The 20,684-nt window shown below is 35.0% G+C and overlaps 1 protein-coding gene across 2 annotated transcripts in view; it reads right to left on the reverse strand.

The window, feature by feature from the left end:
- Window positions 1-20,684, reverse strand: part of LOC145690578 (uncharacterized) — a 622,228-nt gene that overhangs the window by 34,213 nt on the left and 567,331 nt on the right. For both annotated transcript variants that reach the window (XM_081765603.1, XM_081765604.1), the window contains exon 15: window positions 16,552-16,683. In XM_081765603.1, coding sequence (XP_081621729.1) covers window positions 16,552-16,683 — 132 coding nt within the window. The remainder of the gene's footprint in view (window positions 1-16,551; window positions 16,684-20,684) is intronic.

The raw sequence follows: 20,684 nt of genomic DNA on the forward strand, positions 1-20,684 counted from the left end.
TTTAGACACTTAACGAATCGCAAAAGATAGCTTATCTCTATTGTTGAAGCTTTTAGTCTAACATAATCACCTTCAGAATCAGATGTAGGTATTTTCGAGCCAATTATATTTTAATGCAGAAACAAGAGTGGAGTTAAAATATAGCTTTGAGATGATTAATTAAATGGATTTAACTGTTTGCCATTATCTCTTACAGTTTTAACTTTATGACAGTCAATGTTAAAACTAAAAGTTGTTGATTTCTGCAATTTTCAATTTGAATGCAAACTAAAGAAAAAGATGATTCCTATTCTTTGAACATTAAATCGATTGCAAAAACCGCTTTTTGATATCTCTTATGTCTTTTACTCTCTGTATATCAATATTGAAACCGGAAATGTTGGTGGATTTTTACCACTTCGGTTTTAGTAGAGAGTTAAACATGAAGGTGAAATGTATTCTATAGTACTTAACGAATTGCCAGAACCTGTCATTCGTATCTACTGTCCTTTTCACTCTACCGTATCAACTGTAAATTGTTGATTTCTGTCCTTCTAGTTTGGATAGGGATTTAGGATTTAGATTTCTGGGTTTTCGGCATCCATGGCCCGTCACGTATGAAGGATGACGTCCCTCGATGAGCACACTATTCGGGAAAACGGAAGGAAAGAAGCGGCTTGGGACCCATAAGTTAGGTATCACCCCGGCATTTGCCTGGTGTGAGTGATGAAAGCCCAGGAAAAGGTCATTCAGGATGACTGGGCTGAAGAAGCTTTTTACCCCTTTTCGACCGTGTACCCCACTTTGAATCAAACCTCAGACCGCTCGCACCCAAAGCGTGAGCGTTAGCGATTACATTACGAGGGGCCACTTCGGTTTGAATAAGGGTTCAAACAGCAAAATTTATTCATTCCTTTTGAACCTCCATATTTTGACCAAATTTGATAGTGATCCATGAAGTGGTCCTAAACATTTTTTCTCTCTTGGACGGATGGACGACGACACGAACAAGATAAATACATAACGAAGTATGGTAAAAAAAATCAATAACAATAGTTTAAAGTTTAAACTTAACTTAATTTATGACGCAATAACAAAGATGCAGCTTTAAATAGTCATGTTCCAAAAATTATTGGTTGACCAAATGAACATGTTTGCAAGTGAGTCAGTAACATGTAGTTCAAGTATTTGTGTCGAAATCCTGTCCAAAAATATTTTTCAATGTTTATCTGCTAAAGATATTGATGTCGACTTTTTACTTCATTTTATTATATTCAGTGAATTAATTTTAGATGCAATTATATAAACTGAGCTAACTGTTTCTTGTTACTAAAATAAGTCTTGATAAATTTGTTCAATGTCCAATCATTGATAAACAATATTTAGTTAACTTCATCAAGTACAAAATTTATTTTTATAAACTTTTGCACAAAATATACATGTTTTACATTTGATTCTGTCGTTCGAGAAATTCGACTAGTCTATAATACTTATTTTCAGTGTAAACTAACTTTTAAGAAAATCTTTCTAGCAAGGAACGGACATGAACGTGTCATCCGGACATCCGAATCAAACCTAGTCCATTCGATAAACATAATAAAGATGTGCTCATACACACACACACACACAAAAAAAAAAAAAATAGGTGCCATGGACAACAGAGTAAGGCCCTGAGGCCCATTAACCCTGTTAGCATAAACAAAATCGGAGGCTCACAGTGAAATAGCTATTGCATCAACACTGTTCATTAGAAAGTCATGGTTTGTAGTTTATTCTCCTTAGGATGATACACGCTTTCCAGAGGTGCTATATATTGGGGCCCATAAAATACTTGAACAGGGAAAATTGGGAGAATGTCGGGAAAATTCCCTCGAAAAATCCCTCTCATCAACTTTGCCCGTTCTGGAGTAGCCCCAGGTAAAAGCGCACAATCCAAATGTATCTCAAAAATACTATAGGAGATGAGAAATGTGTGTACGAAGTTTTGTTTTGATTGACGGTTTGGTTTGTATGTACAGAGAGTATTCGTATACAACCTTTCCCGTCATATCTGTTCCGTCTATTAAAACAAAACTTGGTACACATATTTTCTATTCCCTATAGTATTTTTCGAGATACACTTGGATTGTGTGCTTTTACCCGGAGGCACTCCAGATGGGTTCAAAATTGTTGAGAGGAACTTTTCGAGGGAATTTTCCCGACAATCTCCCAATTTTCCCTGTTGAAATATATTATGGGCCCCAATACATAGCACCTCTGAAAAGCTTGTTTCTTGCTGAAGAGAATGAACTATAAACTATGACTTTCCTATGAACAGTGTTGATGCAATAGCTATTTCATTGTGAGTATACGATTTTCTTTATATTACCAGGGTTAATGGGTTCCAGAGCCTTACTCCCTTCTTCATGACACCTAATTTTTCGTGTATGAACATACTTTTGTTATGCTTATCGAATGGACTAAGTTTGATTTGGATGTCTGAATGACACGCTCATGCCCGTTCCTTGTAAGTTCATTGCTTTACATATTTTGCTTTTTACACGATTTCGTCCTTTGAATAGGATGCTTTTGAAGTGTTTTTATGTAATTGCATATTCCGGTTTCTTTTCTTTTCCTTTTTTTGTATTAGACAACATTTTGCTTAAAATAGGGACTAGCAGTGGTGCTATTCAGCCGGTTCGCACCGGTTCGCTGGAACCGGTTGTTAAAATATTTCGAGTTCGCAGAATCGTTTGTTATACCCAAACATGACAGTAAATTTTGCCTAATTGTACGCAGGACGAGTGACTTTGTTTTTAAAAATTCTTACAGCTACGGGATTAAACATATGAGGCCTTATGCAGTGTCGTTTTGACGTACGATTAGCGTCGTACTAAAGCGTTCGACTAACATATATTTCCTGCAGTAGTCAAGCTTTTAATATGACACTAAGCATACGTCAAAACGACTCTGTATAAGGGGCTGATCTCTCAGAACAACGTTTAAGCGTTTATGTTTTAATTGCAGATAAGAAAAATGAGGACTGGCTTCACATGCGTGTAGTAGTGGGCAGTAACGTAGCCAGAATTTTTGTTTAGGAGCCTTAATGTTGTGACCTTGTGATAAGGTTCAACGTTTAACATTAATATGAGAGAAGGTTTAGAAACAACTGGTCATTTTAGGGGTAGGGAGAAACTTGTGCGTCTTGATGAATAATATTCCAATACCGTTTTAAAACGTTACATTTTTATGTCGGTGAATATACTTGCCCCCTTCCCCTGGCAAACCTGAAATGCCTCTACTGTTTTGAATTTATATGTAATTGTTCAAGTTGGAAAGAACTAAACTTGACTCAAAAATGTTACAATTTTACCCACTATGAAACTATACGGGCCCATGTCATCTTAGTTTTCTTTACTTATGCATTCTGAAATTTCATGAATTTTACTGGCTTAAAGAAAGTATTCTTCCAGAATAACTGCACAGCCCTTGTCGCTGGGAAGCACTGTTTCGTCTTCTACAAATCTTCTCTTTTCTTAATGTTGATTTAAATGTCATCAGTTGAATAGAATTTTGTTATCGGAAGATAAAAATTTGCCTGCCCCTTCTAAATGCTATACTATCGATCACCGGTTCGAGCTTACCCATCTGCATATCTAGAGATTATTCAAAGAGAAAAAAAAAACGCCTAGTCCTGCACTAGTCGGGTTTCTCAAGGTTTGTTATAATTTAGAACTCATTACGGACACTTTCTATACACCCCGGGTCTAGATTTACTCTCGCAGATGCTTTTTCAACTACAAAATGAAAATTGATTTTTCAAAGAAGTCATGTTTGTCAAATAATTGATTCTCTAAGTATTTTCTAGATTTTAGTAACTATCGTATAGAGTTGCTGTTCTTGAGTGTTGATAGTCAAGCAACGTTCCAATCTCATTTTTTGGCATTTTCATCTTTGTCTTATTCATCGCTCCAATCTTGGATTTTATCAAAAGGACTCTTGTCAGACATTTCTGGAAGAAAAGTTTTAGGATATCTCTACTACGTGGCATGCTTTTTTCCCCCTTAGTCTTGCGTTTGGTCCTTTCATCTGACTCAGTGAAATATTATTTGGAGTCACATAGGTAGTTAACGAAAATATTGGTACCATAATATTTGCTAACCAACCATCATTCTCCTTTAGGAACATCTTCATTTTATTGTTTGCCGAAGACCACTGTTTCCTAAAATCGAATTTCAAATACCTAACTCTAAGGTTAAGTGAAATTCTCTCGTTAACATTTGTACACTTCGTTATATCAGCAACCAAGTTTTCCTTCCAGTGGAGCTTTTAATCAATTAATGTTTGGAGATTCATTAACCAATTTGTACAACGCCAGTCCAATAAATTTTATTCCCATTTTCCGACGTTGAGAAGCACTGGCGGATCCACGGGGAGGGCGGAGGGGGCGACCGCCCCCTCCAAAGGGTTTTTTGAACTTTCAGCATTTATCATTGGGAAATACTAACATGTTTTTTTTCCCGACCGATCCAATATGTGTGACAAGCGTAGCAGAGTCTAATCAAAATGTGTGGTACTTAATAGAACTTAATACAGACATATTTAAATTGTGAATACGTTTTTCCCTAGTTCCTTGGGGCGGTCACCATAAGCCCCAAAGGAGCGAGAATATGATTCATTCGTTGGACGAACAGCTGTAAGAAGGAGGGTAAGACGACTCACTCTTTGAACTAAAAACGTATATTTTAAAATTGTGTCCTAGAAAAAGGATATGTAAATGGAATTCGGGTCCTGAAACTTCAAGTATCTTTACCTTGAATAAAGAGAAATATAGAATCTTCAGCGCTCCTTACCGGAAAGCTCTCTGAAACTGAGACTTTTCAGTTGGTTGATTGATTAATATGTATTTACGTCGTTTGCCAAAAGCAATGCTTTACAGAACGAGGACTAGAATTTAAAGTTGGATCTGAACCACTGTAGTGCGTTCGATGCTCACTCACCGGGAATCAAACCACAGAACCCCTTGCATCAAATATCAAAGGTACGTTCGCTAGCTACTAGATCAACAAAGAGAGCCGTGACTTTTGGGGTTCAACACGGAAACATTAGGAAGGGACCAGGGATTTATTATGATTTTAAATGGCATTTCATCTTTTCTTGAGAAATAACACAAGTTTGTTATTGTAATCTATATTATAAAAGAGAACGTACAAAACCTTTGTTCCCTCATCACGCTAATACGGCTGAACCAATTTCTTTTATTTTTGGGGGGTTATTAGGATTTGGACCCTAGATGGTTTTTATCATATCACTTTAATTTTTAATTACCAGTGTCTTGAGATAATTGACCATTCAAGTGTCCATACGTACAAATCCTTTGTTATTAGTTCATCATAGGTAAAAATAAACGTATTTATATGCAACCCGCATGACCGTGTCACTCGGCGGGTTAACATAAATGACAGGCGCTATAATGTTAACATTTACTGCAATTTGAAAGCGAAAAAGTAAAAATTATCTAAGTAACAAAGTTTATTGCGTTCCGGGGTGACCGCAGCGAAGCGGGTCACTCGGCGGGTTAACATAAATGACAGGCGCTATAATGTTAACATTTACTGCAATTTGAAAGCGAAAAAGTAAAAATTATCTAAGTAACAAAGTTTATTGCGTTCCGGGGTGACCGCAGCGAAGCGGGGTGAACGCTGCTAGTCTATATATATAAAAGAGAACGCACAAATCCTTTGTTCCCTCATCACGCTAATACGGCTGAACCAATTTATTTCATTTTTGGGGGGTTATTAGGATTTGGACCCTAGATGGTTTTTATCATATCACTTTAATTTTTAATTACCAGTGTCTTGAGATAATTGACCATTCAAGTGTCCATAACGTACAAATCCTTTGTTAGTTCATCATAGGTAAAAATAAACGTATTTATATGCAACCCGCATGACCGTGTCACTCGGCGGGTTAACATAAATGACAGGCGATATAATGTTAACATTTACTGCAATCTACTATGGTTTTTATCATATCACTTGAAAGCGAAAAAGTAAAAATTATCTAAGTAACAAAGTTTATTGCGTTCCGGGGTGACCGCAGCGAAGCGGGGCGGGTTAACATAAATGACAGGCGATATAATGTTAACATTTACTGCAATCTTCTATGGTTTTTATCATATCACTTGAAAGCGAAAAAGTAAAAATTATCTAAGTAACAACGTTTATTGCGTTCCGGGGTGACCGCAGCGAAGCGGGGTGAACGCTGCTAGTTCATACATAAAAGACGAAATCCTGAGTGAGCAACTTCGTACAGGCCAAACCACTTAAGCTAGAAACTTGAAATTAGGACAGTATATAAGATTTGTTACGTAGGGTATTACTAAGGAAGGATTTTTTTTTTAAATTCGAAGAAAGGAAGGGAGAATGGGGTGGAAATTATTTTAATAAGATGGCCATCTCTTCGAATCCGTTACGACTAGGGACTTGAAATTTGGCATTTGGATTTCTCATTTAAAATAATTTGACACGCGTTTCAACTTTCTTTTTGATATTATAGTAAAACGGAGAAAAAAGAGATGGAAAGAAAAAGTGGCGGCGATTGCAAATATTATAATAAGATATCAATATCTAAGAATCTTTGAAGGTTACAAACATGACATTTTGTATATGGACTTTCCACTTAAAATAATTCAATACGTATAGCAGCATTTTTTATATTTTACCTAGAAGGGAAGAAAAGGGGTGGGATTATTATTATTAATTTTATTATTATTATTATTATTATTATTATTATTATTATTATTATTATTATTATTATTATTATTATTATTATTATTATTATTAAGATGCCATATCTCGGGATCTCTTGCGGTTAGAAACATGAAAGTTGGTAGTTTGATTTTTCATTTAAAATAATTTAACATTTATTTGAACGTTTTTTTTTCACTTAACGTAGAACTGAAGGAAAAAAGGTGGGGCTGGTTCATTAAAATGCCTTACGAGGTGTTTGAATTTCGTGACACAGTCTTAGCTCAATCCAATTCTATGTGAAAGGCAGAAGGAAGAACGCGAAATATTGTGCCACAGTACCACGTAGGAACATCTGCTACGGCCGTATGTCGACCAGATTGGGAATCTGGGGCGAGCCCCACCTAGACGAAGGCTAGTATAATATACCTAGGTAATTTTATTGTTTTGTAAGCATAACTATGATTATACTATGTTTCGTGGACCCCACACAATTATAGAGATAGATTAATTTTGTATTAATTTTTCTAACTGCTGTCCCGCAAGTTACTCAAAATATAAATGATTAGAATAAATTGTACACTCTTTCGTTAAAATGAATGATATCGTCAATACAGTATTTTCTTTTGTGCAAGTACTGTGCCAAACAGTGCATCTCATATGTTGCGGTGACTGTGTGTGAAGTGAATCATGACACCGTCACGTCTCCGAAACGGAAGTACGTATTTAATTTAAATCTACAGAAAAAATACTCCCATTACAAAAAAAAAAAAAAAAAAAAAGAAAAGAAAAAAAAGAAAAAAAAGAAAAGAAAAAAAATACAATTTCGGGCCCCAAAGTGGAATCTGGGAATCTTTTTTTTCCCAATCCCTTCCAGCCCCGGATTCATATGAGTCCCATTCTTGCAAATTAAATACTGGTCACCTTGAAGCTACGCTCATCTTCGACAAAGCGAACCGCCCCTCCCAAACGATCCTTCTGGATCCGCTAGTGTTGAGAAGCAACACTTATACCACTAAAATATACTTTCTATATCTGCAATTCGATTGCTCTGAAATGTACCATTTGCTGCAAATATTGTTAAAGTCAACCTCAGTATGAACGATGTGTAATTTTAAGAAATAACACAATATTTTAGTTTGTTGTAGGAATGCGCACTATAATCAACAACCAGTTTAAAACAACTTTTAAAACAATAATATTTTATTCCTAATAGTTGGAGAGCATATTTAATTCCGTGGGATTTTGAATGAATCAATTATATGATTGGTGGCGATTGATAGGTAATGAGCTATAGAATCGTGTGGTATCGGATGTTTTGTCCCAAGGTGGGGCCGAGCCGATGTATGATGTCATACTTCTAAAATGGCCGCTAATGTTTTTGCGCTATACAGACTGAAGTTCTCAACCGATTTTCATGAGAGGTGACTTATTTTATTTCTTCTGGCTACTGCATGTGCCTTTTGCATATATATTTCTCATATTAGTAGTTTTACTTCTTCAAAAATAAGGAAAACTATCAAACTGAGGTAAAATTAAATCATTATTTGGAACTTGAATGGGATATCGACTAAACTATCGAATGTGTTTTAATAAGTGTCTCATTTTTCTCCATGGGCATTATTTATACATATTACATAGATATTTGTCAAATAGATAATTTTGTTTATTTACAAATTTAATACAAAGTCAGCAAACTTGATGTAAAATTGAGTTTCTTAAAGATATGCAGTCAAATATCTACAAGTAAAATGTTGTAATATATAAAATGTTAGCAAATTATTATGCCGATAAATACGTTAAATTAAAAAAAAAAAGGTTTCCAGTTGTAAGGCAAGTTATTTTCGTATTGTAGTGGACCACTTCCTTATTACCGTTAAAAATTACGCATCCTAATTAAACAAAAAAAAAAAATATTAAATAGGGTTGGGAAAGCAAAACATAGTAAAATACTACACATATACAAACGAATCCTTTTTATTATTTCACGAGTGTTTAGAAAGGAAACTGATAATAGGAATTCGTCTTATGTGCCATCATCTGAGTCCGATAGTTGCATTTGGTCGTCATTTTCACTGTTGTCACAATACTCTTCCTCTGCTCCACATTTGCATAGTTCTGTACATCTAAGTGATTGAGCACGGCATTTCCAATTGACACAATTGACAGCACATAGTCCTTTGACACAACCACAACGCATGAATTTTAAAATAGCTTTTGGAGTGCAAAGTACATGACTGATGATAGGAAAAATACTCATTTCCTTTCTTTTCTCATCAAAACGTAGATCGTCAGGAAGATCGGGTTGTGAAAGAGTAGCTCGTCGCCACTCCATCACTTGGAAGTGAGTTAAGATGTGTTGGTGTAAAACTGTTCTTGTTGGCAGAAAATTTTCACTTCGAATATATGTTTTTTGGAAAACAGCCACCACAGGAGCTTACCAATGTCTATAAATTGTTTATCTTGTAAATATATGCGACAAATGAAACTTTCTATCAATTTTTTATCTTTAGGTGTAAAACTTTCTGGGCAGCCTAATCTATCAAATGTTTCTAGAACATTTTCTCCAAAAGATTAAAAACTTCCCAGAAAGATTGTTTCCTCTGTTCTTGAAGCAACCTACTGTGTCACACCCAAACACAAAATGAAGTCTTAATAATGCATAATCTCTCTTGGGGTTTAGACAAGAGTAAATACGATAAAGTTCTGTTGACTTCCTATTATGTCCAATTCTGACCACAAACACCTTGTCCCAATGGAACAACTGTAATAACAGAAGAAACACGTTTGTATCTGTTGAATAGATGTGGAGGTTAGAAGTTCGAACCGGTACATGTAAACACTATAAAACAATTTTTGTATCGGCTTCCTCGTGACTACTTTCAAGTTCATACTTGAAGGTATAGTAAACATCACAAAACCGTTTCTAACACGTTTTCTCGTAGCTTCTCCTGAACGTTCTAGGATATCCAGAGATGCTAAAGAAATGCTGGGTATGAGGAATGAAAACAAATCAAAACACCATCTTATCGCATGCAAAGCGTATCGTTAACAGAAAGATGCTTAAAAGATTTATAACTCTATTTTGAGAATGACAAATCACGTAACTTTTAAAGGGAAAGAACTAATTAATGTATCAACCAAGCTAGTTTTTCCAGAGTTTATCCAGAACGACACAATAAGAATATCTGAAAAATGACTTCAAATATACTACATTTTTAAACAAAAAGGATTGAATCAGATAAATGTAGTCTGTGGGCACAAATAAAAAAAAGAAAATCTTCAATTATGTAGTAAAGCTTATAAAATTGTATTAACGAAATTGTCGGATACTGTATTGCAGTTAAAGGCAGATCGTTTGCTGTTCACTACGTTACTACTTGTTTCGAGGTGTCACTCTACAGTACATACACGTACGCCGAACATTCACTGAAAAACTCAATAAGAAGGAAAAGAGTGAGTCAAACAATGCCTGTTCAATATAAAATCACAGAGTTCACAGATATAGAGAAGGTACTCTTGAGAACTTTATTGTCTCATCACATTACTACGGGTGAGTTGACAGTTGATATACAGTATTATTGGACACAGAAAATAAAGCAAAAATTAGTTGTTATTTGGTGGAACGAGGCAAAATCTTCGGTTAGAAATTATGTTACAAAGTAGCAGGTAGTCACGAGGAAGCCAATGAAAAATTATTTTACACTGTTTACATGTATCTGTCCGAGCTTCTATCCTCCACATCTATTCAACAGATACAAACGTGTTTCTTCTGTTATTATGGTGGTTATAGTTGTTCCATTGAGACAAAGTATTTGTGGCTGGAACTGGACGTAATAGGAAGTCAACAGAACTTTATCGTATTTAATCTTGCCTAAAACCCAAGAGAGATTGTTCATTATTATTACTTCATTCTCTGTTTGGGTGTGACACAGTAGGTTGCTTCAAGAACAGAGGAAACAATTTTTCTGGAAAGTTTTTAAATCTTCTGGCGTAAATGTTCTAGGAGCATTTGATACATTAGGCTGCCCAGAAAGTTTTAGACACGAAGATGAAAAATTGATAGAAACGTTCATTTGTCGCACATATTTACAAGATAAGCAATTTTCAGACATTGCTAAGATCCTGTGGTGGCTGTCTTCCAAAAAACATATATTCAAAGTGAAAATTTGCTGCCAACAAGGCCAGTTTTACACCAACACATCTTAAGAACTCACTTCCAAATCATGGAGTGGCAACGGGCTAATTTTTCGTAACCAGATCTACCTGACCATTTACGTTTTGATGAGAAAAGAAAGGAAACGAGTATTTTCCTATCATCGGTCATGTACTTTGCGCTCCAAAAGCTATTTTAAAATTAGTACGTTGTGGTTGTGTCAAAGGAGGATGTGCTGTCAATTGTGTCAATTGCAAATGTCATGCTCAATCACCTAGATGTACAGAACTATGCAAATGTGGAGCAGAGGAAGAGCATTGTCACAACAGTGAAAATGACGATCAAATCCAACTACCGGACTCAGATGATGACTCATAAGTCGAATTTCTATCATTAATTTCCCTTCCAAACAATCGTGAAATAATAAAAGGGATTTGATTGTGTATTGGAAGTATTTTAGTATTTGTTTTGCTTTCACAACTTTACTTAATAATTTTTTTTAGTTTAAGTATGATGCGTAATTTTTAACGGTAATAAGGAAGTGGTCCACTACAATAAGAAAGTAACTTATTCTACAATTCGAAACTTTCTTTTTAACTTAATGTATTTATTGGCATAATAATTTGCTAACATTTTATATATTACATCATTTTAATTGTCGATATTTGACTGCATATATTTAAGAAACTCAATTTTACATCAAATTTCCCGATTTTGTATTAAATTTGTAAATAAATAAAATTACCTATTTGACAAATATCTATGTAATATGTATAAATAATGCCCGTGGAGAAAAATGAGACACTTATTAAAACCCATTCGATAGTTTAGTCGATATCCTATTCAAATTCCAAAAAAAATGATTTAATTTTACCTCAGTTTTGATAGTTTTCCTTATTTTTGAAGAAGTAAAACTACTAATTTGAGAAATATATATGCAAAAGGCACATGCAGTAGCCAAAAGAAATAAAATGAGTCACCTCCCATGAAAATCGGTTGTGAACTTTAGTCTGTATAGCGCTAAAACTACATCTATGTCGGCGTTAGTGGCCATCTTAGAAGTATGACGTCATACACCGGCTCAGCCACACCTTGGGATAAAACACCTGGTACTACACGATTCTATAGCTCATTACATATCAATCGCCACCCATCATATAATTGCTTCATTGAAAGTCCCACGGACTTCGTTATATTTACAAATGTCCCTACAGTATAAGGATTAATAAGTTTATTCAATGAAAAGAAAATTGGTATCGTGATTGTTATGATCTAAAAACTTTTATATATGAACATGACTATACAGGTTAAATATTTAGTAGTGATGTCGCTTTGAAGTTGCAACCTGTCATAAAGAAATATGGAGGAAATAAGAAGTATTCTATTGATCATTTATAAGTAGCAACTGTATGTGGATTACTTCTTCTTATGAATTGCCCCCACAATATCGTAGTATTACAATCATAATTGAAAATTTTCCGAGGGACCCTAACACATGCTTAGAAAGCTTTTACGATTTCTTAATTAGAGCCCAAATGTTTAAAAAACAGTTTTAAATTTTTAGTCTTTTTTACTGTATTATAAATAAAATTAAGGTAAAGTCAAAATTAACTTGATATCATTTATAACAAAGATCTTACCCGTTTTTACCATATAAACATGACTTCATTACAATATATCAATTGATAAAGCCACAATAGTACTCATTTAAAGTAATATCAAAGATACAACTCAATAAAAAGCACTCCAACTCACAAACTGCTTGGTTCTGAACTAATCTGATATGTCTAAAGCCTCTGAAATAAACATCGATTTATACCCCAGTGTGTCATCTATTGAAAGTGACTATGTTTGTGACTCCTAATCTTTTGAACCAACCGACCGACCGATCTCTATCAAAATTTCAACATAGATGCGGTTTTAGCCTGGGAGTGTTTTTAGCTATTTACTTTGACGGTACAACTTCGGGGAGGGGAAGGAGAGGGACAGAAAAAATAAATAAAACTTAATAACTCTTGAACCATCCGACCGATCTTAAGCAAATTTTCAATGTAGATGAGGTTCGTGTCTGGGATGATTTTTATCATTTCACTTTGACGGAGCAACGTAGTGTAGGGGGTGGAGGGGAAGATATACAAAAATCAAAAAATATAAAAATAAAAGTGACTATGTTAGTTAATTAATTACTTTTGAACCACCCGATCGATCTCAATCAAATTTTCAACATATATGAAGTTCAAACCTGGGAAGTTTTTTATCATTTCATTTTGACAGTAGATCTTAGGGGACGAGGAGGAGGGGAAATATGTGAAAATGAAAACAATTTAATAGCTCTTGAACCACCCGATCGATTTCGATCAAACTTTGAACATAGATAAGGTTTGGGCCTGGGATATTCTCTTCATTTCACTTTTACAGTGCAACGAAGGTGAAGGGGAGGGGGATATATATGTCAAAAAAGTAAAAATAAGAGTGACTGTCTTTGTGACTTCATCACGTTTAAACCACCCGACCGATCTTAACCAAATTTTCAACGTAGGTGAGGTTCAGATATGAGGTGGTTTTTATCATATCACTTTAACGTTGGAACTTAGAAGAGGGGGAGGGGAGGGGAGAAATCTATGAAAATAAATGAAACTTAATAACTCTTGAGCCACCAGATCTATCTTGATCAAACTTTCAACATAGAAAGGTTTCGGGCCTGGGATGTTTTCGTTATTTCACTTTAACGGTTGACCATATGGGAGGGGGAAGGGGGAGATATATGTAAAAAGTATAAAAATAAAAGTGACCGTGTTTGTGACTTCACCATGCTTTAACCACATGACCAATCTCAATCAAATTTTCAATATGGATGAAGTTCGGACCTGGGGTGGTTTTCATCATATCACTTTGACGGTTGACCTTAAGGGAGGAAGAGGAGAGGGGACACACACACACACACACACACACACACACACATATATATATATATATATATATATATATATATATATATATATATATATATATATATATGTATATATAACTTATTAATTCTTGAACCACCCAACCGATCTTGATTAATTTTCAACCTAGATGAAGTTCGAACATGAGATAACGTTTATCATATCACTTTGACGATGTAACTTAAAGGAGGGGAAAGACATTTACAAATGATCAAAAATGACCGATATTAGTGTCGAATCTATAGTTTTTGAGGTTGCTGAGATGAACAGTGACACTTATGATGCCATTTAAATCCAAATTCAGCCCCGCAAAAATTGTTGGAGGTGATATATATATATATATACCCTCCATTCCAAAAGAAACCGAACGTTTTAATAAAACAAAAAAGCAATGTACATTTTGGAACAAATCATTTTTATTAATCAATGTAATCCCTTCTGCATCGATACACATATTTGCACGCTCCAACAAGTTGTCAAACGACTTCTCCATGTCCTTTATTGGAATGGTCTTTAGGACGGCGGTCGTCGCCTTCTCAATGGCATCAATCGATGCGTGCCACTTTCCTTTCATCGCCAAATGCAGTTTCGGGAACAGATAGAAATCGCACGGAGCGAGATCTGGTGAATAGGGCGGATGATGCAACCGAATAATGTGATTTTTGACCAAAAATTCAGTTACAAGTCGCGAACGATGTGATGGTGCATTATCGTCCAAAAGAGTCCAACTGCCGATTTCGCGATATTCTCGCCGAATACGACGAATTCTTGCCAGCAAACGCTTCATGACGCCCAAGTAAAACTCTCCAGTGACTGTCTGGCCGGGCTGAACAAATTCTTTGTGGATAATTCCTTTTGACAAGTAAAACAAATCAGCATCACCTTAACTTTTGACTTCACCAAGCGACTTTTTTTGGGTGTTCCTTCATCCGGCGCTCTCCATTCAGCACTTTGCCGCTTTGTTTCGGGCTTATATTCAAAACACCACGTCTCGTCACCAGTTACAATCGATTTCAAGAAGTTTCGATCCTGCCGAGCACTTTTAACGATGTCTTTGCAATGCGCAATTCGATCAACTTTTTGGTCTTCGGTGAGTTTGTGTGGTACAAACCGCGAATTAACCTTCTTAAGGCCCAAAACTTCGGTCAAAATGCGGTATGCGGTTGTTTGAGGAATGCCTAATTCCATTTCAATAACTTTCACCGACGTTTTTTTGTTATGTTTGATGAATTCACACACTTTTTCGATGTTTTCTTCCGATAATCCGGTTCTGAGACGGCCTGATCTTTCGTCATCATCCAGCGTCTCTCTACCCGATTTGAATCGCCTGAACCACTCGTAAACTTGCGTACGGGATAGACACTCATCACCATATGCATTTTGTAGCATTTGGTGCGTTTCACTAAAAGTTTTACCCAGTTTAACACAAAACTCAATTGCAGCTCGTTGTTTGAAACTCATTTTCCGACCGATGTACACAACACACTGACAGTTGAAACGCAATAACTTTGTTGCCGTGCATCCAAATGTCATGACATTTATACCAGTTGTCAATGAGGGACTACGCCATCTACCGGTAAAATATTACAACAGATGGCACTAGTGGTACTATTTGTTTTCAAAAGTTCGGTTTCTTTTGGAATGGAGGGTGTATATATATAATCAAAATGACCAATATAAGTGTCTAATAACACTTTTCGGGGACGCTGAGATGAAAAATGACACTTCCGATGCCGTGACCCGCAACATGGGGAGGAAAGGGGATATATAGAAGTCATCAAAAATAACTGCTATCAGGGAGCGCTTTAGTAATAGTAAAAAGTGACTAACAAAACATATTACTATGTTTTCTTAATTTAACCCAGCGAAGCGGGTAATTGATGCTAGTCTACTATAAAATACACCTTTTGCAATTGTTGAAAAATTTCAAATTTTGGACCTTTTACCGGAATTGTGTCCTAAATACGCCACTATATAACAGTTTACTGTCTTTCTAGATGTTGCTTTGACTTAACCTTCAATAACTAGAGTGAATCTTAAAAGTAGACAAAAGTTGTAGATAACCACCAGATTGAACTTATAGAGTTAGTAAACCAACATTCTAATGCTCAGCGTTCTCCTATGGATCACTCTAAGGTAAAATCGTAGCTTGAAATGGCTTGTGGGAGGACAGGAATATACGTGAAACAATAAAACATTATAGATTTGTGTTGTTTTAAATTGCTTTGATATCTATTAAAACTACTTCATTTAACAGACGTTAATAAATGATCGTGCAATTTAAAACATGTTTAACGATTTTTAAAACCGCATCTCTGGTCATCACTAAGTTAATAAGAAAACTACAAATATGTAATGATTGGCGACAACAAATTCTTAAACATCAACTGATTTGGTTTGGAAGAAATTTGATGCAAACGCGTTCGCATCGTTGCTTGGAAGTCAGGGTAATTTTCTAGAAATGACTTTTTGCTTGTTATCAACCTCAGATGTTGCACGATGTTACTTCTTTCTGAATTACAATGCCATCTATAAAGATAATGAAAATTGTTTCAGGTAAAACTTACGTATTTTTTGTAGCAAAATCTAATCTGCAATAAAAGTATGAGTTATACGTTTGAAATTTTAAAGTTGTCTCCTCTTCCGCCTTAGGCGACGACAACCCGGTAATATATAAGAGTAAATGTGTATCAAGATTAACATTTTCATTCATTTTTACTTAGCTTAGGTAATAACTTACGTTTCTTCCAGAATAAACTCTTCCAATATTTACAGGTAGTAAAAAAAGGTCTGAGAGTCATGCAATACACAATTTCTGCTATGCTCATTATACTTGCTCCTATAAAAAATCCTGCAACTCCACCTACGGAAACTAGAAGATAAATTGCATATAGTTTACTTAGAAAGTATTCTGTACCGAAAAAGAAACTATTTTAATTTGATCTTCATTTTCCATAATATTTATAGCGTAATTTAACTCAAATACCTGTAGTCACATAAATATTTAATACGAGATTTGAGAATCTTAAACATGGGACAGTGAAGAAGTTATGTCATAATCAATACAAAGGAAATACTTTAATAATAAATATTGTTAATGCTTACTATTACACTATTTAAGATGGGTGATAAAAATATTATGTTATGTCTATGTCTTATGTTATGTATAGGTCGATGTTATCTTATGAAAACAGAAAGTGCACTAATTTGTTTAAAGTATATGAAACATGAAAAACACCGTCACCAAACATTGACCACCAAAAAACAACTAACAAGTGCTACAAAACCCCAGTTTAGATTGGATATTGAAGATAATTAGCACACAATAATATAAGCTTGATTGTTGTGTTTTAAATTAACCAAGTTGTTTTCCACTTGCAAGAACTACATTTTTGGGGGAAATAAAAATAAGTCAAAACCACCAGTACGTAGGAGGGAAGAAAAATTCAAAACAAACGTCACTGGAAATACCAACATGCAATACTTAGTTTCGAACAACACCAGTAGTCTGTGGTAATGTGTATCCAAATCGCCAGATGGAGATTAAGTAAAAGGGATAGAGCAATGGGAACTGTTTCTGACTAAACTTTTGCTAGTAAGAGAATATGATCGCTCGCTGGCGAATTTCTGTGTTATTATTTCGTACAGTTTTGAGTAAATACATATTTAAAAAAACAATCATGTCGGAGTAGTTTTCCTATCTCAGGAATATCTCGTGAAAAAATATCTTAAATAAAATAAGTCATCATTAAACATTAGTAAGCCAAATTTGATAGTTGGAATACGGGAATACATAACCTCTGTTATATAGTCCTGGATACGTATGTAAGAGCAACTTTGAATTGAATTAAAATCATGGTCACAAGGAAGAAAACTGTCTTATAAAATTTATTTTTTAAGGTAGGGATGAGGTGCCCGTTTACCGAGTAAGAATACTAAAATATAGCAAGTACATATAAACTACATTACTATATTGACATTTTTTATTATGTATGTGCTTATTCATAACATTTTCAAAAGTGTAGATTTTTTCATCATTTCGCCTTCATTTTCTACTAAAGGGACAAACCTTTTACAGACCACGAAAGTGGGCAATAACCATTTACAAGGCTTCACTTTATACTAGTTGTGAAGATCAAGGAAAATATGTTGATGACTAGGGATGGTATCGAGACGAGACGAGACGAGACTTTGTACAGTCTCGGTCTCGTCTCGGCTGATAAATAACGGTCTCGGTCTCGGTCTCGTCTCGACTAAAAAATCACCGTCTCGGTCTCGGTCTCGTCTCGGTCAACAGATGCTTGTCTCGATCTCGGTCTCGGTCTCGAGTACCAAGTCTCGGTCTCGTCTCGAAAGTCTCGAAAGTCTCGAAATAAATAGTGTGAAATTAAAATAGTGAAAGTATTATTCTCGTACAGTCTGTCGTTTCCGCTTATTTTTTCCTTTCATTTTTTAATTAGAATTATGGTACAGTGTACTACCATGAGCAAAATAAATGACGCGTCTCTTTATTTTGAAGTTTTTTGAAAATATCTCCGTTTTCTTTATATGTTCGAAATTTCGGAAGGTTTCCCCAGCAGGACAGGTTAATAACAAACCCGTTTCTAATATTTGTGTTAGATATTAGCTTAAAATAAAGAAATTAGAAGCAAAAAACATTAAATCGACAGAAATCTCGAGAATTACCAACTCTGCTAAAGTGGGAAATTTTCAAGAACGCGAGGGAATTCTGCAGTTCAACACGAAGCAGCGACATCTATGTCATTGAGAGAAGCGTGGATTAGATCTACAAACGAAAATTTTAACGAAATATTTCTAGTATGTCTTATTATATGCATTATCAGCGAACTCCAAATATATGAATCTATGCTAAGTATTAACGTATAGATAGTGCAAATAGTGGAAATTACCTATGGAAAAAGACGAATTGTTAGCCCAATCGTAATGAAAAATTGTCTTTACTGTAGAACAGGTTCAGCTTACGTAAGAGAGCAAATAGCTCAGTTTGTAAAGCAACGAGTTTGTATACCGAAGGTAGACGGTTCGAATCCCGTGGAAATACTGTTGTCATTTTTATCACTAAGGTTATTTTAATTATTTTTTATTTGGGAAAGAATCAAATTGTAACATATGTGTAAAACTCATGACGATTCCAAAAAAAAAAAAAAAAAAGAAAGAAAGAAAGAAAGAAAGAAAGAAAATATCATCGCATTTGCATTAGTGTCTCTTTTTTTGTTTGCAAACAGATTCGTAATTATTTCCCCTGTGCTCACTGATGCATAACGAATGTTTTCCAGTAAATGTTAATTCTAATTTGGAGAATTTTATAGTTTCACAATGTTTCTCACTACATAGTCTTCTATCTACGTGTTTGGATATTTTGATAACAGATTTCCCTATTAAATGTTTAATTTTCTCTATAAATATTTGTCTTAAATTGAAATTGTTTTGAATTTACTACATAAGCAAAGTTGCCCGAAGGAGGGGAGCTCAAGTAATAGATATTCTACGTAAAAGCAACCTATTGTAGAATGATGATGCTTCTTACCTTCAGCACATAATCTTAACGTTAGAGAGTCAGAGAGAAAAAAATCCTGGTTTTTCCTCCTCTATGACCACCCATCTTAAACCTCTACATATCATTGTTCGTCTCACATAATTTCGGCTCTCCAAAGACATTCATATTTATTATTATTATTATTATTATTATTATTATTATTATTATTATTATTATTATTTAACACTCTTTATTCTACATGCCATCTCTCAATTTTTCGATACAGCCCCCTTAGTACTATGAAACTCTCTTCTTCCATAGTGAAATGGAAAAAGATCATATAATTGCCACTACTTTACAAGAATATAAACCAAAAACGTCAGTAGAAAGCACATTATAAAATTTACTTTTTGAGGCTCGTTTTGGTGCCCCTCTTTCTTTGGCGCCCCGGGCAGTCGCCCGGCCCTTAGTCCGCCCTTGAAAGTAAGGACGCATAATTAAGGACTGCGGAGGAGAGGTTAACCTTCATGTTATGCCACTGGTTTGACGTGTTTGAAATGTTCAGTAAGTGATCAGTTGGTGAAATAATTTCGACGGTTACTGATGTTTAAAGTTTAGCTAAGACAAAGCTACCTAATCAAATACATTTGATATCGCGATGTCACAATTTGATTTTTCCTCACATAAAAAAGATAAAAACAATAGTAATAAAAACCCTTACTCGTACTGGGCTCCTAACTAACTAACAACCTAATTCTTACAGACTAGTTGCTCTGACCAACTGAGTTTCGATTTCTTACGCGAAAGAAGTATGTTATATTAAGAGGCATGCTTTTCATTATCAAAACTGTTCGAAGTAATACGAACATGGCTTAAGAACAGAGACGGAACTGAATTACTACTCGATTGACCTTGAGGGCAAATCACCAAAGCGTAGCTATAAACGTAAGTTCAGCATGCATTTCTCTGGAGTTGTGTTCAGTATTCCTATCTGCCAGTCATGCTTGTTCGTAGGAGTAATATGTTAAAAACCTAACCTTTCGATAGAGCACAATGACAGAGAATCAAAATTAATGAATTCTTGCCCTTGTGAACTTGGGATACCACCATGTGCAATAAAACTGTCGCGTCTTCTGAAGTGATATTTTATCGAAAATAACTCGTTTTCCTTTATATATCCGAAGTTTTTGAGGGTTTCAAAATGAGGAAACGTTACTGACAAACAAGGACGCATTTAGGGGTGGGTCCAGGTGGTCCGGACTCCCCTCTGAAATCCCAACTTCTCTGTAAATTTAGCCTAAATTTAAGGATTATCTTTTAAATTTTATTATAATTTATCCTAATATTAAAGTCGGACTTCTCCCGAAATAAATTAC

This window comes from Thermobia domestica, chromosome 7 (genome assembly GCF_964235325.1).
Source record: "Thermobia domestica chromosome 7, izTheDome1.hap1.1, whole genome shotgun sequence".
Classification (NCBI taxonomy): Eukaryota; Metazoa; Arthropoda; class Insecta; order Zygentoma; family Lepismatidae; genus Thermobia; species Thermobia domestica.